This window comes from Marmota marmota, unplaced genomic scaffold, assembly GCF_001458135.2.
Source record: "Marmota marmota marmota unplaced genomic scaffold, marMar, whole genome shotgun sequence".
Classification (NCBI taxonomy): Eukaryota; Metazoa; Chordata; class Mammalia; order Rodentia; family Sciuridae; genus Marmota; species Marmota marmota.
In genome coordinates, this window is record NW_025999900.1 from 43,472,938 (window position 1) to 43,494,456 (window position 21,519).

Genomic DNA, 21,519 nt, shown 5'->3' on the forward strand with positions numbered 1-21,519 from the left:
ATAAAAAGCAGTATAAAAAGTGGTAGTGGTTATTTTAAAAAATTGATTGCATGTAGAAATGATAATACTTTGCTACATTGGGTTAAATAAAACACTTTTGGAATTAATGTCATGTGCTGCTGCTTCTCCTCCTCCTCCCCCTCCTCCTGTGTGTGTGTGTGGGGGGGTGGGGATTGAACCCAGGGCCTTACAGGTGCTAGGGAAGGCACCCTACACCGATACATCCCCAGCCCTTTTTCATTCTGTTTTAAGACAGGGTCTTGCTAAGTTGCCCTGTCTGGCCTAGAACTTGCCATCCTCCTGCCTCAGCCTCCGGAGTAGCTGGGTCACAGGTGTGAGCCACCATGCTCAGTGGCTCTCAGCACTTCTCTTTACCCTCCTTAATTGTGGCTCCTAGAAAACAGGATGACATGTGGCTCATTGTGTGGACAGCTGCTCTCCCCACTTTCCCTGTTGATCTGCTCAGTTTGATAAACCTGGTACCGTTTGGGGGATGTGGAGTGTGTGTGTGTGTCTCCTTTGCAGCGTTCAAGGGGAGCCAGTGGAAATTCTACAGAAATTTCTGGGCCTTGGGATCCTTCTAGAAGTGGGAGCAGGCAGGAAGAGGTGTGTAGAGGATCAGGAGGGCTGCCAGGGAAGAGGGGGGGCCCTCTGGAGCACCAGCGGGGATCATGTTAGGAAGCCCAGTGCAGTCTCTCAGGCTTGGGGTGCTCCTCCCACCCCCTCTCCCAATGCCCTCTGGAGCAGAGGGCCAGAATTTAAGATGCTTCTCCAGTAAGACAACTTGGATCTTCATGTGTTGTGGAAGTTGGGAGCCCCCCAACTTTTATTTCTATTCCAGGCTCCCCCCACTCACGCCTTCACCTAGGTAAATCTCAGCATCTGAACCTGTAAAGCAGGAGCTTTTGAAGCATGTTCTTAATTACCCACTGTGTCTACACAGCACACTGGCCTTTAAATGCAAGTTTGCTCATTTGTCCCTTCATTTGCCCCTTTGTGATGTGGTGGGCCACTCAGTTCTCAGACACACAGTTCCCAGCTACTTTGTTGGGGTCTCTGTGTAAGATACAGCTTTCTTTCTAGGTTAAAACTGGGCTGTGTTAGACCTGTCAGAAGAGCACGGGTTGGTTCATTTGGATGCTATACAATTTGGTCTTACCAGGGTGTAGGGTGGGACCAAGCTGCTCACGGCTTCCTGGTGTCCCAAAGGAGGAGGCAGGGCCCACAGGCCACAGAGGTTGGTCTTTGCACAGCTCTCTTGATGTCCCCTTCTGTGGAAGGCTGAGGGTTCAAGCCTTGGAGAGACTCCTGCCTCTTAAGTTCAAGAGATGCAGCTGCCATCTTGTTCTGTAAGCTGGGTGTACAGAATCGGGATCAGGCTGGGGGCCGATGTCCCTGCTTGTCCTGGCTGGAGTGTGCAGCCTCTCTGCTTGCTTTGAGGGAAGACTCCTTGTTATAAATACACCTCTGGGATTTTTTTTTTATTATTTATTTTTTATTACTGGAGATTGAGCCCAGGACCTCAGTGCACACTAGGCAAGGGCTCTGCCACTGAGCTCCATTCCCAGCCCCTTTTGACTTTCTATTTTGAGAAAGGGTCTTCCTAAGTAATGAGGGTCTTGTTAAGTTGCCCAGGCTAATCCTCCTCCTTCAGCCTCCCCAAGTTGTTGGGATGACAGGTGTGTGTCCAGCCCCAGCCCTTCTTAAATTTTGAGACAGGGTCTTGCTAAGTTTTCCAGGTTGTCCTCAAACTCCTTATCCTCCTGCCCCTATTTCCTGAGTAGCAGGGATTATAGGTGGGCACCTTGGCACCTGGCTTTATGTCTGAATTTTAAAGGTGATAAAATGGGGCCCTGCAGGGATTGGGGTGAGATGACTTTCCCACCTCAGTCACACGCGGGCAGGGTCGGGAGCTGGGCCCCAAGTCTCCCTCTCTGTGCTGTCTGCCTGCCCCTCCCTTTTGGCAAAGGCCTGGGAAGGGTCCACTACTAGAAAGTCCTGGACTGCTCAGAGTGGGCTCAGCAGAGACCTAGGGGCTATCCAGTGCTGGGAAGAGAGGGAGACGCTTTCTAGTTATCCCTGAGGGGAAATGACAGGGGAAGGGTTCACTGACGCCAGGAGGCGGGTGGCTGGACCAGACTGATGGGCAGCAGCACTGGCAAACCTGGACAGGCACTTGGGAGAGAAATGGGATGGGTGTGTGAGTCCCAGGAGGACGGGCGTAGGGGGCCCTGGGAGGATGCAGGCGACACCCCCATGCTGCCCATGTGGGGGGGGACCTGCAGGCTGAGCCCCATGTTGGCCACTTCCCCTAAATAAAGAGCCCCAATGGCCTCTCCCCAGGGTGGCCGCGGAGCACCCCCTGGCAGATTTGCTGAGCCTGAAGAGGCCTGTTGAGGAGCTCTGCCTGAAGGAGGAAGGGACAGTCACCGGAACACTGCCCTCCCCCAGTGCTGGCAGGTCCCAATCCAAAGACACAAAGGTTGCTGCAGCGAGGAAGCAGAGCCTGGCTGAGCGTGTGTCCCTGCGGAGCCATGGCGGGACCTGGGATCTGAAGCTCCGTGGAGACTGGTCCCCTTAGGAGGAGCAGGCCGATTCAGGAGCCTGGGTCCCTGCCAGGTAGAGCTCTTGGCAGCGCGGTGGCTTCTGCTTTTGTTTGGGGGGTGCTCCTCCTGGCTCTGTGCACAGGGCCACCCCCAGGGACGTGGGGGGGGGGCACCTCCCTATTTTCCCTCCAGCTCTTACTCGACTCTGAAAGGCAAACTTCCCCTTTCCCCAGGGCTGCGCCTCTACTGTGGGGTGTCGGGGTCCCTAAGTCTATAGAAAGGCCAAGTGTGAGTGAGGGCCGACTGACCCCCTCCCTCTCACCCTCACCTCTTACCTCTTCTCTCCAGATGCCCAGCTTCACCATTTACTTGCTTTCCTGTGTCATCTGAGTGCCTGTGTCATGATTTAGGTGCCCCAGCCCTTACCTGGAAAGTGCCTCACTAATCGGCTGAGGCTGGCTTTGAATTTGCGATCCTCCTGCCTCAGCCTCTTGAGTTGCTGGAATTACAGGTGTGTGCCACTGTGTCCAGCCCAAGGGTCTTTCTTTAAGTAGACCTCGTATATAAAAATCTGTGTTTTCAGGGTAAAAAAGTAATATTCTCTCTCTCTCTTTGTTTTTTTGTTGAGGTACTACAAATTGAACCCAGAGCACTCTACCACTGAGCTACACACCCAGCCCTTTTTATTTTGACGAAGGGTCTTGCTAAGTTGTTGAGGCTGGCCTTGAACCCATGATCCCCTGCCGCAGTCTGGCTGGGCACAAAATAACGGAGCCGCCACGTAAGGGCCACAGCATATGTTGTCTCCATAGGTGGAGCTGTTGGTTGGACACTTATGCCCTCTGGTGATAGAAAGGTGTTAGTAGCAACCTCCCGTTGTAACTTCTCTCCGGATAGCCCCTCCTTCTCTAAACTTTTTTCCCCTGTCTAACTCGAGAGACTTCCTCTTTTACTTGATTTAAAATGTCTTCTCCTAGACTAAGCAAACAAGATTGTACCAACGTCCATAATGGTAATGTGCCAACTGGCAGAGTTCCTGGGCTTTCCTTTTGTATCTTTTTAAATCTGCACCATGATGGTTCCATTGTGATATATTTAACAACCCCTCTTTAATGAACCATGAGCACTGTTCTTGATTTTACTGAGATGCCTCCTTCCTCTAGCACTGTACTTAACGCCCTTTTGGATTGGTTCTTATTAACTTTTAATTCCATATTTCCATGATGAAGATACCCCTCACTAAGATAAATGCAAAACAAAACCGAGACAAAATGAAACAAAAATGGAACAAAAATTCATATATCAGCCTTTCTATCCTCCTGAAATGTCCATCCTTCCTTTCTCCCTGTCTGTTCCCCAGACGCAAATAGTTTTTCTTCCGTCCCACCCATCTCCAGGGTCTGGCAACTTAAAATAAAAGTGAAACAAAACGAAAGAAGAATCTTTAAATGGTTACCCATCCTCTTGCACTGCCCTCAGGAGCGAGCAGTTTACCTTATCACTTACCCTCAGGCGTTCCCTGTACCACCAAATGCCGCAGTCTGGCTGGGCACAAAATAACCCAGCCACCAGGCACTTGTAGGTTCAAACAGGAACTCCCGAGCCGCCACCCTCTGGGCCCTTTTAGGAACATCCCCAACCGGAAATCCCTCCTCCGAAGATCCCTCCTCCGGAACTTCACCAACCAACCAACCAACGCAAACTCCCCAGAAATCCTAGGAATCCCCAGGAGAACTCCAAAGTAGCGGTCGCCCCAGGCAAACAGCAGGGGTCTATATACAACTGAATACGCAGCTTAATTTAACCATTATCATCTCAATGGCTCGCTGGTCACTTCTCAACCACTCCCTTCTGGAAAAAATGCCATGCATCATCCCTGTTGAGGGCTGTGGCCCTCAACAATCCCCCTGCCTTAGCCTCCCAAGTCACTGGTATTACAGGTGTGCACCACGGCGGCACCTAAGGTTTTTTTCTTTTTATATAGAAACTTGAACACAAAGTCTGAACTGGGCTAGGAGTTGGCAGCCTGCATTCCCTCAGATATTCTCGCTGATGTATTTCGCAACCTATATGCTTCTGCTTCTTCACCTGGACGACAGGGATGTTGATCCCTGATGTCCATCACTAAGGAAAGCTTAGAACCAGATGGGACAGCTCCTTGGCACAGTCTACTGTGGCATTGCTTTGATTGGTCAACTCCCCAGAAGCAACCAAATAGTGTTCGATTCCCAGGGAGCCTCATTCTTGCCTGGCTTTCTAGAAGCTTGCCCACTGTGTCCAGTGAAGTCCAGCTGCCCTGATTTTTCTTCCTGCATTGGCTGGTGGGGAATCTTCGAGGATGGCATTGTCTTGGGCTGGCCTCCTGGTGCGAGAATCAGGATGGGATGGTACCCTGACCCGTGAGCTTGTTCCCAGCCTGGCTAGGGTATGGAGAGACTCAGCCTCCAATCCAGAAGAGCCCTGAGAGCCATTTTCTGTGTTTCATAGGGGACCCCCAAGCCTTCAGGACTGCCCTGGGATTTCAGCCCTCTCGGTCATCAACTCGTCCCTGTGAACTTCACCTTCTCCTCTCCTGGCATCCTCTCCCTCCAGCCACCAGTCTCCTGGGCTGCTCCATTTCCTCCCCCGCCTAGCCCCTGCCTGCCGTTCCCCAAGTGTTTTCTAAAAGATATTTGATTTCAGGGCGAGCTGGGCTGACATCCATGCAATCTGCTCCCACTCTCTCTGTCTGCTGGCTGGGAAGGTGGAGGGCTCCTCCAGGGATTCTGGGTAATTGGGTTAGTGGCCAGCTCATGTCAGGAAATTAAAAGGAGGCCCTGATCAGGTTCCTGCTGCATGGGATTTAATGGCTTTGTATTTATAGAGCATTGTGCCTCTAGCCCATGCCAGAAATACCACTTTTCTGGCCCTTGAATGAAGAAAGAGAATGAGAGATGACTTGTCTTTAAAAATCCTTTTTTTTCTTTTCTGAAATGTGTGTTTTGAGACAAACCAGAACTCTCCAGAACTTCAGAACAGTACTGAACAACAGTTGGGGAACTCTCATGTATATGTGTATCTCCCCCCAAAACTACTTTCCATCCTATAGCCATCACCCCATGTCCCCCACCTCTGACCGATCACAGGATCACGTGGCCTGAAGCCCTAGCCACGCAGGCACAGTGGCCCCTGTCTGGAGAAGTGTTGATGAGTGAAGACAGAGATGATTCTGGGTTGAATCCTTATCGCTGTAACTTGGGGCATTTGGCATTGGATACATCTCACTGGTATTTGGACCTGGCAGGATTCCAGCTTCACCATTTACCAGTTCCTTGGGCAAGTTGCTTGAACCTCTGTAAGACTCTGTCCTCCTCCCTAGAATGGGTTAATAATAGTATTCTATTTTCATCTTGTTCCCCTCTTCACTGAAGTCTTCAGAGTGGCACCATGATGTCTGATTTTGATTGTGGATTTGAAATCAGTGTTCTTCATCATGTTATAACATCAGTTTTCTTAATTTTGATTGACAAATAATTGTGTAAATTTATGGGGTACAATGTGATGTTTTAATCTGGGTATTCATTATAGAGGGATTCAGTCAAGCTTAGGAACCTATCCGTGTCTCACCAACTTACGTTTTGTGTGGAGGGAGAACATTAAAGATCTGTTTTAGATTTTGAAGTACACATTATTTTGAAATATACATTATTATTATTATTCACTGTGAGGTACTGCAGTATATCACCCTTTGATAAGCATCTTTCCTTTCCCCAGCCCTCCCTAAAACTGATTTTCTTCTATGATGCAGGAGAAAGTTTTGGATATCCCATAGCCTCTCTGGACCCTTTGATCTTCCTTCATATTTTCTTCAGAAACAGTCAAGTTTCTTAACCCTCCTATCATTCAAGTTTAAAAAGGACTAGGGATGTAGCTCGGTGGTAAAGCACTTGTCTAGCATGTACTAGCACTGGGGAAAAAAAAAATCCCCACCTCCTAAGACAAAAAACCCAACTATTTTATAAAAAGTAAGCATTTGAGTAGAAATATACAGTATAGGATTTCAGGTAGGGTAAGGCTAAGCTTCTAACATAAAGACCTTTGTCACCTCTAAAACAACCCAGAAGCATAAGCAGAGTAGAAATTTAGTTGTCTTTGATTTTGAATGTAATAGTTCAAAGGTCATAGGTGATCCAGGACTGGTTGGCCCTCTGCCATCCTCAGCCTGTGACTTCCACCTCTGGACCCCATTTCTTTCCATCTCACCACCAGGAGGAAAAGCCCATGCTTGGACATTTGTAGGGCACAGAGTCCTTCCATTCACAGCTCATTGGTGGAATCTAGTCACATGGCCACACCTATCCACAAAGGAGTCTGGGAATTATAGTCTTTAGCTGGGATGCCACATGTCCAGCTAAAACTGTTGGTATGGAAGAAGGAGGTAACCTACTTTAAAGGTCAGGCATTTTTGTTTGTCAGAAATATATGTCAAGACAAGCACATAATCCCAAGTGAATGGGGAGGCCGAGGCAGGAGAACTGCCAAGTTGCCAAGTTCAGCCTCTGCAACGTTTTTGTAAGACCCTGTCTCAAAACAAAAATAAATAAACAAACAAACAAACAAACAAATAAATAAAATATAACATAAGTTATATACAACATATATACAAATATATATACCAATTAAATTATGTACAAATTAACTATGTATAAATTGTTATATATATTTATATAAATCCCCCTTACTTTTTTTAAGGTCCTCCTTAGACCCTTCCCCATATTCATTCCCTTTTCTTTACCCTCAGCAATTACTAGTATCCTGGATTTCATGTTATTTTTATTTTTTTTCCAGTTCTGTCATCTCTTTGTATCTCTACTGCTTCTGTGTTTTTTTAGTTTCAACGACCTTATGCTGCGTATCCTCGTCATCTTGGTTATTTTAGTCTGTCTTGCAGAGGGGGACGCTTCATGGTGTGATGCTGGGCTCCGCTCATTTTCATCTGTGCACAGCAGAAGTCCATACAGACTGTGGCTTTTGGGGCCCTAAGGCCTGTGTCCTGGGTACTCAGCTCAGCTATTGCGGTGACACGCGACATGTACTGAAAGAGCCGGATGGTTACGTGAAGGAGGCCGAGGGCTGCGGTTGGCCCAAAACCACTGTTAGCTACCTGCTCCTCGTGGTATCCTATGAGTTTAGGAGAGCTTATTTATTTTTCTACTGTTAATGGGAATTTGGGCTTTTTAAATTATTTTGACAAAATTATATGTACAAGGACTTTGATTTCAGTCCCCTTTCCCCTCTCTCTTTCCTCCCTCCTCCTTTTCTCCCTCCTCAACTCAACTGAATCTTCCTTTCACTCCTTTATTGATTGGTACTTTCTTTCACTCCTTTATTGATTGGTACTTTCTACACTTATATAAAGGAAGAAATTCCCTGTGGTACCTTTATATATGTATCTAACATGATTCTGTTAGATTCATTCCATATTCCACCCCCACACACACCTTGATCTCCTCCTTCTCCACTGATCTCCCCTGATCTTTAGGACATCCGATCCCCTCCCCCCACTGCCCTCTTTCCCTTATTTTGCTCCGACTTCCACATATGACGGGAAGCATTTGAGCCTTGATTTTCTGAGTCTGGCAGATTTCACTTCGCAGGATTTTCTCTATTTCCATCCATTTACTGGCAAATGTCATCAGGGCCTCTGGGTTTTCCGTGTTAGAAACACTGTCCTGCCTGCTTCCTGATTGCATTGCCTAAGGACTTGGGGGCCCGGGAGCAGCAGAGTCAGGAACGTGTGCCCCTTCAGCTTTACGAGCTGATGCCAGGCTGCTCTTGGCTTGGTTGCCCTGATGGAGGTTTTCACCACCTGTGGTCAGGTGCTCCTGTGATGAGGGGCGAGTCTGAAACTTTCCCCTACTTTATTCTGGAGAATCTCCTTCCTTTTGGTGGAACTGGGGGTTGAACCCAGGACATGGAACATACTAACCCAGCGCTCCACTGCTGAGCTACATCCCAGCCATTTTTGATTTCTTGAGACAGGATCTCACCACATTGCTGAAGCTGGCCTCAAATTTGTGATTCTCTTGCCTCAGCCTCCAGAGCAGCCAGGATTCCAGGTGTGCACCTCTGTGCTGGACTAGCAGTTAGTAATTCTAATAAACTGAGTTTTTTAATCTTTTCCTTTATGACTTTCCTTTTCTGCCATTTTAAAAAACCTCTTCCTGACAGTGTTTTCCTATTTGCCTCCCAATCTTAGCTCTCCATCCTCTGGTGTTGATCTTGACTTTGGTGACTAGTCAGCCCTCTGTCCGCTCTACTCAGGGCTCACTACTGACTGGCCCCTGAAGCTGTGCCTGCTGCCCCCTCTGAGTTGCCACAGCTGGTGCCCCTCTGTCTTCAGCCTTCTGGACCTGAGCTGCCCTCCCAGCGGCTCCCTTTGTCATCTCTGCTCGTGGCGACCGAGACCATGTTTGCGGGTTTCCTCCTAGTCTTGTTAACCTTGGGTTTTAGACTTTGCAGACTCTGTCTCTTGCTGATCTTTACGTCTTAGAACTATTTGGGTCTTGGACCGAGGCTGTCTTTAGTGATCAGACACTAGGTACACACCACTCGAAGTCTCACCCCCGCCCATCCCTCCCCTGGTTATTGTAGGGTTCCATATCTAACGACCCTGCTGGCAGCTCCACTGGGGCCCCCAGGGACATCGTGGGTGATCTAGAGAGGAACTGTGGTTGTGACCCCCCCCATCTTCGACCACTCCCCATCTTCCCCATCTCAGGAAGGCACCGCTGTGCCCTGTTGCTCATGTGAAGTCTAGAACTCGTCCTTGACCCTCCTGGTCAGCGCCCGACGCGTATTTCAGGTTCTCCTACTTTCCTTCACCTCCATGGTCATGACCTTGGTTCAAGAAAGTGTCAGCTTTCTCTTGGATCATCAATTTCCTAACTGGACCTCTGATGTCACTCTTGGTCCTTTCTCTCACTGAGTTGCTTGGGGCCTTGCTAAGTTGCTGAGGCTGGCTTTGAACTCGCAATCCTCCTGACTCAGACTCCCGGGCAGAGCAGCTAAATGCAGCTTGCTTTTGCTTTTTTTTTTAACAGATACAACATTTTTTATACCTTTATTTTTATTTATTCATTTTTATGTGGTGCTGAGGATCAAACCCAGCACATGCTAGGCAAGCGCTCTGCCACTGAGCTACACCCTAGTCCCCCCTCAGCTGGCTTTTAATCCCCAAGCATGACAAACTCTTTCCTGCCTTAGAACTTTCCTAACAGTCCCTCTGCTTGCAACATTTTCCCAAAAGCTGGCTCCTTACTTTTCCATCCTCTCGGAGAGCCCTCCCTCCCCCTCCAGGACTGGCTCCTGTAGCCCCTCCTCTGTTTCTTCATCAGATATTAGTTTACTCTGGCAACTTCTACCACAGTTCTGAACTTAGGCCTTTAAGCCTTTAAGCAGGCTGTCAGCCCTGGAGTGGGCAGTGGCTACCTGTAGTGCATGATGGGAGGGCTCCTGAGGCCCGCCTGGGGTCAGCGGGCAAGGATGCATGATTGATTGACAGTGCCCATCACAGGCTAGGAAACGGCAGGTAGTGGCACAGGTAACAGGAACTTGCCATGCTTGATCTGGCCTAGCTGAGCTTACGTGATTTTCCTGGGACTGCAGCTACTAAATGACGTGGCCAGGTGGAATCTAGTCTCCTGGGGAACTTCCCATTAACAGCCTCCTGTTGGGTGTGCAGGGTCAGGCAGGTCTTGACAGTGGGAATGCAGTGCTAGTGCAGGCTCGTCGAGATGTCCTTGGGGACGTGTGGGGTCCAGAGGAGAGGGTAGAGTGAGTGGTGCCTCTTCAATGGGCAGAATGTGGGGCTCCATCTGACCCCCCACGGTGCCTGGAGCCCACAGAGCAGTTACAAGAACACCAGAATATTAGGTGTTCAGTGTGCTTGTTCTGCACCAAGCTCTCCCTCTTGGCTTTTGGTGAGTCATCTGTGAGAAGTGTCACTAGTATAAGAGTCACCCCTGAAGTCCCCCATCCTCCCAGACCTGTTGGTCAGGACCTGGGAGGTGAGTCCTCGAGGTTTTCCAGGGTGTTCTTGTGGTGGAGGAGGAGCCTGGAGACCGCTGCAGGCTCAGGACTGAGGAGACCCGACTTGGACATCTGTAAACCAAGGTTCACCTCCTTCCTTTGGCATTCCAGGCTGGGTGACCCTGGGCAAGTCACCTGACCTTCCTGGCCCTGGGTTTTCTCCTGGGACGAATATAAAACATGGATTCTCCTTCCTCAGCAGCTCAGATGGGAGATGGGTGTGAAGTAGCCTTGTCACAAAAACATTGCACAAACTGATGAGCTGGGCTTCTGCATGGGGAAGGAAGAAAGGTTTGGACGGGGAACATTTTGCAAGGTCGGCAGGGATCCTGCCCACTTTCAGCCCCCAACAGTAGCTCAGAAAGGAGAACTCTGGATCAGAGACCCTTCCTCTCCTTGCTCTGTTGAAACCCTCCCTGTGGGAAGAGACACTTGTCAGGAGGGCAGTGCTGGGCTGGCTTGGGGCCAGGTGCTGGCCATGCTTTGGGGCACTGTAGCTGGTTAATTTTAGCGCCTGGGTGTAAAAGAAAGAAACTTGAACTGGCCTCTGCTGCGGCCACCCCTGCACATTCATCTATTTTTACTTCTGAAAGACTGGGATGGCATCCAGGAGACGGAGGGGAAACCCAGAGAGGAGAGCGGAGAGCGTGGAGGAAAGTGGGAATTATCTTACCTCCATTAAGAAAAAAGCCAGAGGCCTGATCTTATCAAGGCTGCCCGTGGGCATCCAATTCCGCGTGGGAGCTGCTTCCCTGGATGCTCTAAAGGGCCTGCAGTGGGCTGGAGAGGCCAGTAGATGGGGCATGGCCTTGAGAGTCTGGGACGCCCGGCTCCCTTCCTCCTAAGAAGTGGGAACTCCAGACCCTGGGTCCTCTGCCAAGACCCCTCAAGGTGCCCAGGCACCAGCCTGGGGAGGAGGCTGTGGGCCAGAGCAGGTTTGACTCAGTCTGCAGGCCATTTAGCTCCACTAGCATATTCAACACAGTGCCCAGGTCAGGCTGTGTTCCCTGGGGACAATATTTAACCTCTCTGAGCCTTAGTTGAGTGAGAGTTTTCATTTGTGGCATCTGACCCACGGTAGCTATAACTGGAAATGCGTGACTTTCTCCCCATGAGGAAAGTCGTTCAGGTAGACTCTACCGCCTTCAGCAGGCAGCTGAGAGGCAGGAAGGGACTATTGAATGCCTACTGTGTACCAAGCACTCTGCTACCTGTTTTCATGCATTTTATGTTGTTTGATTCTACCTGGGAAAGGTGAAGTATTTTCAAAAAAAATTCTGGGGGGCTGTGCTAGGGATTGAACTCAGGGGCACTCAACCACTGAGCCACATCCCCAGCCCTATTTTGTATTTTATTTAGAGACAGGGTCTCACTGAGTTGCTTAGCACCTTGCTTTTGATGAGGCTGGCTTTGAACTCACCATCCTCTTGCCTCAGCCTCCTGAGCTGCTGGGATTACAGGCGTGCGCCACCACACCCGGCTATTTTCAAAAATTTTAATAGCTCTGTTGAGATACAGTTCACCTGTTTAATGTGTTGTCACTGATGGGCTTTGGTTCATTACATTATTTTTAAAATGGTGGCAAAATGGAGATCACACAAAACTTGCCATTCAGCCAGGTATGGTGGCAGGCTCCTGCAATCCCAGCCAATCCAGAGGTTGAAGCTGGAGGATCACAAGTTCCATACCAGCCCGGGCGACTCAGTCTGTCTCAAAAATAAAAAGTGGTAGAGCAGCCCTGGGTTCCATCCCCAGAAAGGTCCCCGTCCCCGCCCCATGGTCCGTGTAGAACACCCTTGTAAGTGTCAAGTTCAGTAGTGTGGAGCCCATTCTCAGGTTTCATCACCCCACGTGGAGACTCTGCACCCATTGAACACTCTCTCCCCGGTGCCTCGCCCCATCCCGGGCACTCTGCAGTCTCCCCCATCTCTGACTCAAGCACTGCAGACACTTCACCTATGGGCATGGTGTCATTTTAAGATCAAGCAGGATTGACTGTTTTATGTCTGGCTTATTCGCTTAACATGGTGTTTTAAAGGTCATCCATGGTGCAGCACAATCCATAACTTATTCCTTTCTCTGGCTGAATAATGTTCTGTTCATACACATCCGTGCACCACGGCTGTCTGCCCATCGTGCTGATGGCCCCTGGGTTGTTTCCACCTTCTGGCTGTTGTGAATCCTGTGCAGTGAGCATGGCACACGCGTGTCTGTTAGAGTCCTGCTTTCAGTGCTTTCGAATTCATTCCTGGGAGGGAATCGCTAGTTCTGGTGTTAATCTGCTTAGCTTTCTGAGGAGCCACCAAACTGGGTTCCACTGATACCTATGCCTTTTGACTTATTTTATTTTCTTGATAGTGCTGGGGATTAAACCTAGGGCTCATGCGAGCACTCTACCACTGAGCTACAGACCCCAGCCCATCATTTGGCTTTTGACGTTTCTGCCAGTATTTTTTTTTTTTTTTTTTGGCGCTGGGGATTTAACCCAAGGATGCTGTACCACTGAGCCTCATCTTCAGCCCTTTTTTATTTTAAATTTTGAGACAGGGTCTCGCTAAATTGCTTAGGGCCTTGCTCAGTGGCTGAGGCTGGCCTTGAGCCTCCTGCCTCAGCCTCCTGAATTGTTAGGATTACAGGCATACTTTACCAAGCCTGGCGGTATTTTTTTTTTTTAAGTTTTTAATTAAAGTTTTTATTTTAAGATTATTGTTAGACTCACTTTCCAATGTAAGAAATAATAGAGATTTTGTGTGTCCTCACCCAGTTTCCCCTAGCGGTAATGTCTTGCAAAGCTGTATTACAGTGTACCATTAGATACAGTCAAAAATACAGAACAGGGCTGGGATTATGGCTCAGTAGCGGAGGCTTGCCTAGCATGTGTGAGGCACTGGGTTTGATCCTCAGCACCACATCAAAATAAATCAATAAAGTAAAGGTATTGTGTCCATCCATGACAAAAAATATTTTAAAAAACTCAGAACACCTTCAAAGAGGAAGTGTTTTTAGTGGTAATATTAACAATAGTAATATTAGCTAACATTTATTAGACACTTACTGTTTGCCGTCTATGATGGTTCAGGTTCTTACATGCATCAACTCTGGGGATGAAATGAGTTATTGTCCCCTTGAGAAAGGCACTGTCACCACTCGTGTTTTATAGGTGAAGAAACCCACTCCAGATCACTCAGCCGGGAGTGGCTCCCGGGATCAGATCCAACACTTCTGTTCGTACTTGTGCCTGGAAGATTTAGGGGCTTTATCATATGGGTCAAGGAGGGGGACACTCCTTATCGGTCCTAACCCGCCCCTCAGTCTGCATCTGCAGAGTCATGTGTTCCAGTGGCTGCCCGTCATTTTTGTATTCATGAAACACTTTGGAAATATTAACTTTCTGACCTGCACAGATCAATGGATTAAACAGTGCTCAGTAGAGATTAAAACACAGGATATGTATTTACTGCAGTATTTGGAGATCTATGAAGCTTTCCACTTTAGCATTATTAGTGCTTTTTTCATATTCAGAAAACATTAGTGGGATGATATGATCTTCAATCCCCGACAGTAATCATAAGTTAATTAGTATTTTAATTGTGCTTCCTGGGTCTACATTTTTGATATTTTGCTAATATAACGACACAAACAATAAGGCAACTCTCATTTTAAGTTCAAGACTCTTTTTCCAGTTGCTGTTTGAAAGTCTCATGCATCCTAATTTAAAAAGTAATTGCCCATTGTATCAGTCGTGAAAACTGCTTTCCTGCTGCAAGTTAGGGACCTCCTGATGGCTAGTGACTTAAACATCCATAATGAAGTAGATTTCTTTCCCTAACAAGAAATCTGGAGGTGGGCAATTGGTGGAATTCCATAGGCTTCTCAGCCACAGTCAAGGGTTCAAACTCTTGCTTCTCTGGTGTTCTTTGCTGTCCTCAATAGCTGCCTCATGGTGGCAAGGTGGTTGCCAAGTAAGGCAAAACAGTTTCACCCATTTTTCTGAAAAGCAAAACCATTCATCACTGTGGGTTCTCCCTTTTATCCCACTGACTGGAAACAGGCCATATGCCCACTGTGGCTGCCAGGGAAGCTGGGAGAGTAGGAAACAGGATTGTTGGGATTGACTCGGACATGTGGCCTCCACCAGTGAAATCCAGGTTCAGTTGGCATGGAAGAGAGAGGACGGAATGGGTAGGCAAGGGTAATGTCTAGGACCCAACCATTGGCATTTGGTGATCCACTGCTAAAGGAGTCCTGGTACAAAATCTTGTAGCAATCGAGGGCCCAGTTCCTCCTGTTATCTCCTGTGGAGGGACTTCCTGTGTATTAAGATTGTGAGGGGCTGGGGTGGTGGCTCAGTAGTAGAGCGCTTGCCTAGCATGTGTGCGGCATTGGGCTCGATTCTCAGCACCAAAATAAATAAAATAAAGATCAATCAACAACCAATTAAAAATATTTCTTAAAAAGTCGGGAAAAAAAAAGATTGTGAGCAGCTTACTCGATAAAATGTAAAATCACACAGGCAATAAATGAACACAAAGCTGACCAGCATTTGTTTAGGCAGTGGGCAGAGGACCTCAGGCCTCTTTCCACTATCCCTGCCCTTGAGGAGCTGAGCTGTCTGTTTGGAGCAGACCATATCAATAAAGACAGGCGTGTAGAAAACAGGGAGGTGATGGGCCTGAAAAACACACACAGAGTGAAAGTAAAGGGGGCTTGGCCATGGGAGGAGGGTGCCCGGGAACTGAAATTCATAAAGGAGGGTCCTGGGAAAAGGGAGTCATCTTCTCAGACGTGATGGAGGGAGGAAGTGTGGTGAGATCGGATTTAGCTCAGACAATGGGAAACGCTCATGGCAATGGGCTTCCTTGAGGGATGGGTTGCTGGAGGCCAGAGGAGAGGGAAGCCAGGGACAGGCCAGGCCCCAAGTCTGGAGGGCTTCCTTTCAAGTGGGCACAACCTCAGACACTCGGTGGCCCACTGTGGGCTGGGGCCTGGGCTGGGGCTGTAGAGATGGATCCGAGTCCTGGCCGTGAGGTGCCCCTGGTCCCCCGGGAGATGGCCTGTGGCCTGGGGGCTACTCTGTCTCTGATGTCACTGTTGGCTTGCAGGGAAGCCAGCGAAGGCTGGGGCCTCCCTGCTGAGGCAGAGCTTGAAGGGGCCTTCAGTGCAGAGTGGACAGAGGCTAGGGCCGCTGCACTCAGGGAGTGGCCCCTGCCCCTCACCCCTGACCTGGGCTTCGCGGGGTGGAAGCATGGCAGGCCTGTGTCATCTAAAGGGTCACCAGCAAACCCTGGCTGGGGCTGGGGGCGGGGAGCTGGCAGGCCCGGGCCCCGCCCCCTGAGAGCCCAGCCCCCTGGGCAGCGGAGGAAGGGAAACCCGCCTGGGGGCCAGGTGAATGCGAGCACAGGGCCCGAGTGGCCACCCCCGGCCTCCTGGAGCTGCCTTGAGTTTACCACGAGGTCATTCCGTTGTCACAGATGCCGGACGCCCTGAGCAGAGTTGGTCTCACCTTCCCCATACCTGGTGACAGTGAGAACCAAGGTCATCGGGACGCAGGTGGGCCTGGACCTTGATCACCAGGTCCCCAGGCTGCAGCCGATGGGCTTGTTCTCGGGTTCAGACCTGGAAGCAGGGAGAGCAAGCAGGTCACAGCGGGTGTCAGGCTGTGCATGATTAAACCCAACAGGCTCCTTTTTTTTTCTTTCTTTTTTTTTTTTTTTTTTAACAAAATGAACTGATAATCGATAACATTTATTGATTGGAACCATTGACCACCAGGCTGTGAAGATCTGGAGGAGAACATTTAGAGGAGAGTTTGTCTTGGCTTTGCCTGGGAAAGTCACACCTTGGAGAGGTGCAGAGAGGAGCTTGGGTGGTGGCTCTTTTACTGAGCAAATGACTGAATCTCTCTGCACCTCTGTGTTTCTTATCTGTAAAATGAGGATAGTAGAACCTGCTGTGTAGTGTGTGGGTCACAGAGGGCAATGCTTCCAGAAAGTTCTTCATGAGTAATGCAACTGTCGTTGTTAATGTGATCAACCAGGAAGTTGTGCACAGTGCTGGGGAGGAGTAATAATAGGGATGAGGTAAGAATAGGAACACTTCCTGTTCCTGAGCACCTACTGTGCGCTGCTGTTGGCCTCCGGGGCCCTCAGTGGAAGAAGCCCATGCGCTGTCACAGCCTGGCATGGGGTGGGGAGGAAGGAGGTGTATCCATTCCTGCACTCAGCACCCACTAAGAGCCAGGCCCTGCATTAGAGAACATTCCAGAAAGATGCACCAGCAGAGGTGGCAACTGCCCATCTCCCTGCCCTGCTGCGGGATGGATGCACCTTTTCGTGTCCTGTTGAACAGTTCTCTCTGGCCCACAGCTGTCTGGGGTGTGTGGGGACGGGCTGGGGACGGACAGACCTTACTAGACTTGCTCCTGGGAAATATCAGGAAAGCGGCCACCGGGTTCATCCTGGACTCAGAAATGAGAGCCCATGTCAGACCCGGGCACACAGGAGGCGCCCAGTAAATGGGGCTCCTCACCAACCTTTATGAAGTTTGGATTTTCACTCTGGTCCTTTCAGCATCTCAAGGGGAAGCAGAGCTTAGTTAGGGTGGGGGCTGCATTTTTGTCTTGGGGGGTCATAGGCAGGGGTCTTCCATGAGATGTGTCACAGGATGGGGGCAGAAACTCCCCTAAGTGGGGCCTCCAGGGAGGATTTCCCTGTGTTCGTGGGTCTGCCTTCTCTGCCCTCACTGAAGGGACTTGCGGGGATGAGGGGGCAAAGGTGAGCCTCAGTCCAACAGCAGGCCCGTGCCTGGTGGGATTCCGCCGTCCACTCAGGTCCTGGGTGCTGATGGCAGTTGAGTCTCCAGGATGCCCCAGAGCATCCCCCTTCAGATCCTGTGGGGAAGGGGCTGTCACCTTGTGAAGATGCTGCTTCCGATTGCTCTGGCCCAGCCTGAGATGACAGTGATGCTGCCACCCTCTGAGAAGAAGGCAGCGGAGACCATCCCTGCCACGCCCACTCACCACGCTCTGCCCCTGAGTGTCTCCTGCGCCAGGTCTGACACTGTGGCTGCGGCTCTGCCCCAGGGCTTTCTTTGGCTACCAGCCAACTCATCCTGGACCACAGAGACAGGTAGGAAGTACCAAAGCAGCGGTGGCTGGTGACTGGTGGACCTCCAAGTCCCCGACTGACTCCCAAGGTCTGCAGGAACCTCCTGAGGCCGACTCTCTTTATCCGGCTCCTTCCTTTTCCAGAACTGCTCCGTGCACATCTTTGTCTCGAATTCTGCTCCTGCAGAGAGCAGCTGCCAACCTGGTTGGTTACAACCATTTCTGGGCCTCTGAGCAGAAGGAGGGTTGACTGGAGCCTCTCAGGAGGTTCAAGGACCCCACTCAGAAACCAGAGAGGAGTCTGGGCTTCCAGGAGCTGGAAGTGCAGTAACTGGGGTGGTCCCGCCTGGGGCTGCCACCTCCCCCTCCCTCCGTCTTTTTGACGTCCAGCTGCCTGTGCCTGTGGTCAGTGGGGGATGGGGCACAGCCCCTACTAAGACAACCCCCACAGGGAGTTACCTGTAAATACAGATTAGAAGTAGGATGCTGAGTGCACCCTCACCCAAACATCGTGTTGACGGCAGCCCTGGGGGGCACCAGGGACAAGCGCAGGCGGTGGGTGAAAAGAAGGATGTTGTTGATGAAAATGCTGAGTGGCACCTGGCCCCAAAGAGGCAGTTCCTCCAGGTGGCCTGCAGGCTGGGTGTGCTCCAGCACTGACATGGCCCTCCAGAGGAGGATGTGGCCTTGGCCTTGCTGCGGGCACAAAGTCATTTTACTTTCGATTGCTCTTTGCATCAGGAATCCTCCTCTTGTCCCAGGGACTTCAATGGAGTGGCTATGTATCCTGTCAAAGGAACAGCGGCATGCTATCGGTTCCTCCTCCTGTTCTGGAGGAAGGCTGCAGGAGCAGGAGCAGGAGCAGGCGCAGGCAGCGTGCCAGTGCCACCGCCCTGGGGATGCAGATGGGAGAGGCAGGGGACTCCAGAGCACAGGTCCTGCTTCCCAGATCTGAGAGATCCGAGTGTATGAGAAAAGGGAAGGACAGGCCCTGAAGGCAAACTGGCTGAGGCTCTGCAAGGGGGTAGCTCCTGCCTCTGCAGAAAAGAGCAGACTTTGGACTTGTCCCCTCGCTCCAGAGCTGGTGACCCACCGCGGTCTCTTCCTCTGAGGACTCTGGTCTCCGCGTCTGGTTTTATGGGTGTGAGTCCAGGCCCATTTCTTAGTCGGGAAAGACCTGTTCGCAGTAGCTCAAGTCAAGGAATACGAGAAGGGACCTTGCACAAAAGCTGGCCTCTGAGAGCTGAGGCCGGAAGGCAGGGGTGCATTGCAGGCTGAGCCAGGGGCCCAGGCGCTGGGTTGGGTTCCTGCTCGCCCTCCTGCCCACTTCTCTGTCCTGCCTCTCAGTGTTGGTTCATACCTCGGTGATGAGTTCCACATTGGTCAGCGGCCAGTCTGAGCTTGTGTTCCTTGGGGAAGGACCTGCCCGAAGCCCCTTGCCCTCGATCTGCAAGAGCGAGTGCCAGTGGTACCAAGGTGTCTGTATGGACAGCAGGAGCTGGGGCTGGGGCTGGCTTCTGGGAAGCGGTGTAGACTCACTGGCAATGATGGGTAGGGGGCAGGCCCTCGCCCCTGGAAGTGGATGTCACCGTGGAGTCTCTGCAACAGCTTTTGCATGGTATTCCCTGGCGTTGGTTTTCCATGACTGGCCAGGGTGTCCTGCATCCCCGTTTTGGGGGGCTCTGTGTAAATCACAGACTCTAGAGCCCCATCTCAGACTCCCACAGGGCAGACCAGAGCTGACAGTCATCATGAATGCCCACCCAGAGCATCCTTCTGTGAAAAGTCTGAGGGTCCCTGTCGGCTCTTTGAAGTGCCTGCCTACGCAGGGGCCTCCTTTCCCATCTTAGCCAGGAACTCCGCTCGCCCTGGATTTGCCCTGGAGATCACACTCTGACCTCTTCTTCCCCAACCCTTGGGAGGGGGCTTCACGAAGACCTGGGCTAGAGGTTGCATGGGATGGATTTCAGGAGGAGGCTGAATCCAGAGAGGCAGGACCAGGCCAGGGCAACTGGGGTGGGCCCTTCCTGTGAGACAGCATTTAAAGGGAGTCCAGCTCCCTGGTCCGAGGCTGACCAGCTGGGCATGACACCGAAGGGCTGAGCCAGTGCTGAGATTCCAAAGATGGTGCCGGCACCCATGGTGATGTCCAGTGACCCCTGTGACCCTCTGTCTTTCTTCTCCATCAGGTGTGCGTCTTGACCGAGTGCGTGGAGGCCGCCAGAAGTACAAGCGGCGGCTGGATTCGGAGAGTAGCCCGTACCTGAGCTTGCAAATTTCTCCACCCGCTAAAAAGCCACGTACGTACCAGGCCCGTCCATGCCGGTCCATGCCCTTTCCCAGTATGTGTGCCTGGGACATCTGGTGTCCTGTGGGGAGATGGCATGGAGCAGTGTGGGTCTCAGGGAGGGGTGCTATTGCCTGGTTCCCCCAGAAGGCCTTTCCAAGAGGGGTAGACCCTGATCGAGGCTGGGAATGAGACAGGGTCCCAAGAAGTCACAGGTCTCAGCATCCAGGCCTGCCCTGCTTACCAACCCACGGTGAGGCTGCAGGGTCCTCCCTGGAGAATTCACCAAAACTCCCGTGGAAAGATACTTCTCGACCACAGGTCACTGCTGTTAGCCACTCTATGGGGTCAAAATGGCAGATGTTCCAGCCCCATGTGACCTTCCTGAGGCTCTGTCTGTCTTTCCTCCTTCACCATCTGGGCTCCACCTGCCCTTCCCTCTTTCCTGGGCACTTACCTTGTCCCCTTTTGTCACTGCAGTGACCAAGATTGTCTCATACCTCCTGGTGGCCGAGCCAGACAAGCTGTACGCCATGCCCCCACCTGGTATGCCTGAGGGGGACATCAAGGCCCTCACCACGCTCTGTGACCTGGCAGACCGGGAGCTTGTGGTCATCATCGGGTGGGCCAAGCACATCCCAGGTGAGTCATGGGGCCCTGGGGAGAGTGTGGTGAGGGGCTGTCGGCCAGGTTCCCTGGGCCACCCCATTCCTGGGGTACTGATGCATGTCCAGGAAGCCTGGGACATCTTTCAAGTCTGTTCTTCCCTGGGGGCGTGCTCTTCCCAGTGGGGTTGGAGAGGCGCCCATGTTTGGAAGGTCCACTGGTGTTCACAAGCTGCTAGGGGTTCTTTGGAACTGTTTATCATTCTGGGTGGGGCTGTGATTGGATCTGCAATTGGTAATATTCAAAGAATAAGTTCCTCGAATCCTTAAAGGATAAAGAGCAGGGTTTTCTTCTAGACCTTATTGGAATCATATGGAAAGCAGCTCGCAGGAGGTGAGCGTCCCTTCCTCCATATTAGAGGCAGGCAGAGAGGGGCAGTTCGGAGCAGCGACTGGGGGATCAGATCAGATTCACAGTCTGGGTCTGCAGCCTTCGGGTACCTTATCTGTGGCTTTGACATAAGGAGGAGATGAGAGCATGGCACGGAGCATCGGGCACGGGGCCTGGCACGTGCCAGTGTCAGCCGCATGCTCACAGTGGCCACCTGCCAGAGCCCTTTGCTGGGGCTACCTGTTTTGGGGGGTGGGGGTACCGGGGATTGAACTCGGGGGCGCTCGACCACTGAGCCACATCGCCAGCCCTATTTCGTGTTTTAGTAGAGACAGGGTCTCACTGAGTTGCTTAGCACCTCGCTTTTGCTGAGGCTGGCTTTGAACTTGTGATCCTCCTGCCTCAACCTCCCAAGCTGCTGGGATTACAGGCCGGGGCTGCCTCTTTATATGAATGAAGCTGTGAATCTAAGGCGTTTCTGGCATGGGAAGTATGTGCCACCTGGACACCCCCCC

At 51.0% G+C, this 21,519-nt stretch overlaps 1 protein-coding gene across 4 annotated transcripts in view; it reads left to right on the forward strand.

Annotated features, from left to right (window-relative positions):
- Esrrb (estrogen related receptor beta) overlaps positions 1-21,519 on the forward strand; it is a 162,240-nt gene that overhangs the window by 123,528 nt on the left and 17,193 nt on the right. For all 4 annotated transcript variants that reach the window (XM_048799058.1, XM_048799059.1, XM_015494225.2 and 1 more), the window contains 2 exons: positions 19,911-20,021; positions 20,489-20,650. In XM_048799058.1, coding sequence (XP_048655015.1) covers positions 19,911-20,021; positions 20,489-20,650 — 273 coding nt within the window. The remainder of the gene's footprint in view (positions 1-19,910; positions 20,022-20,488; positions 20,651-21,519) is intronic.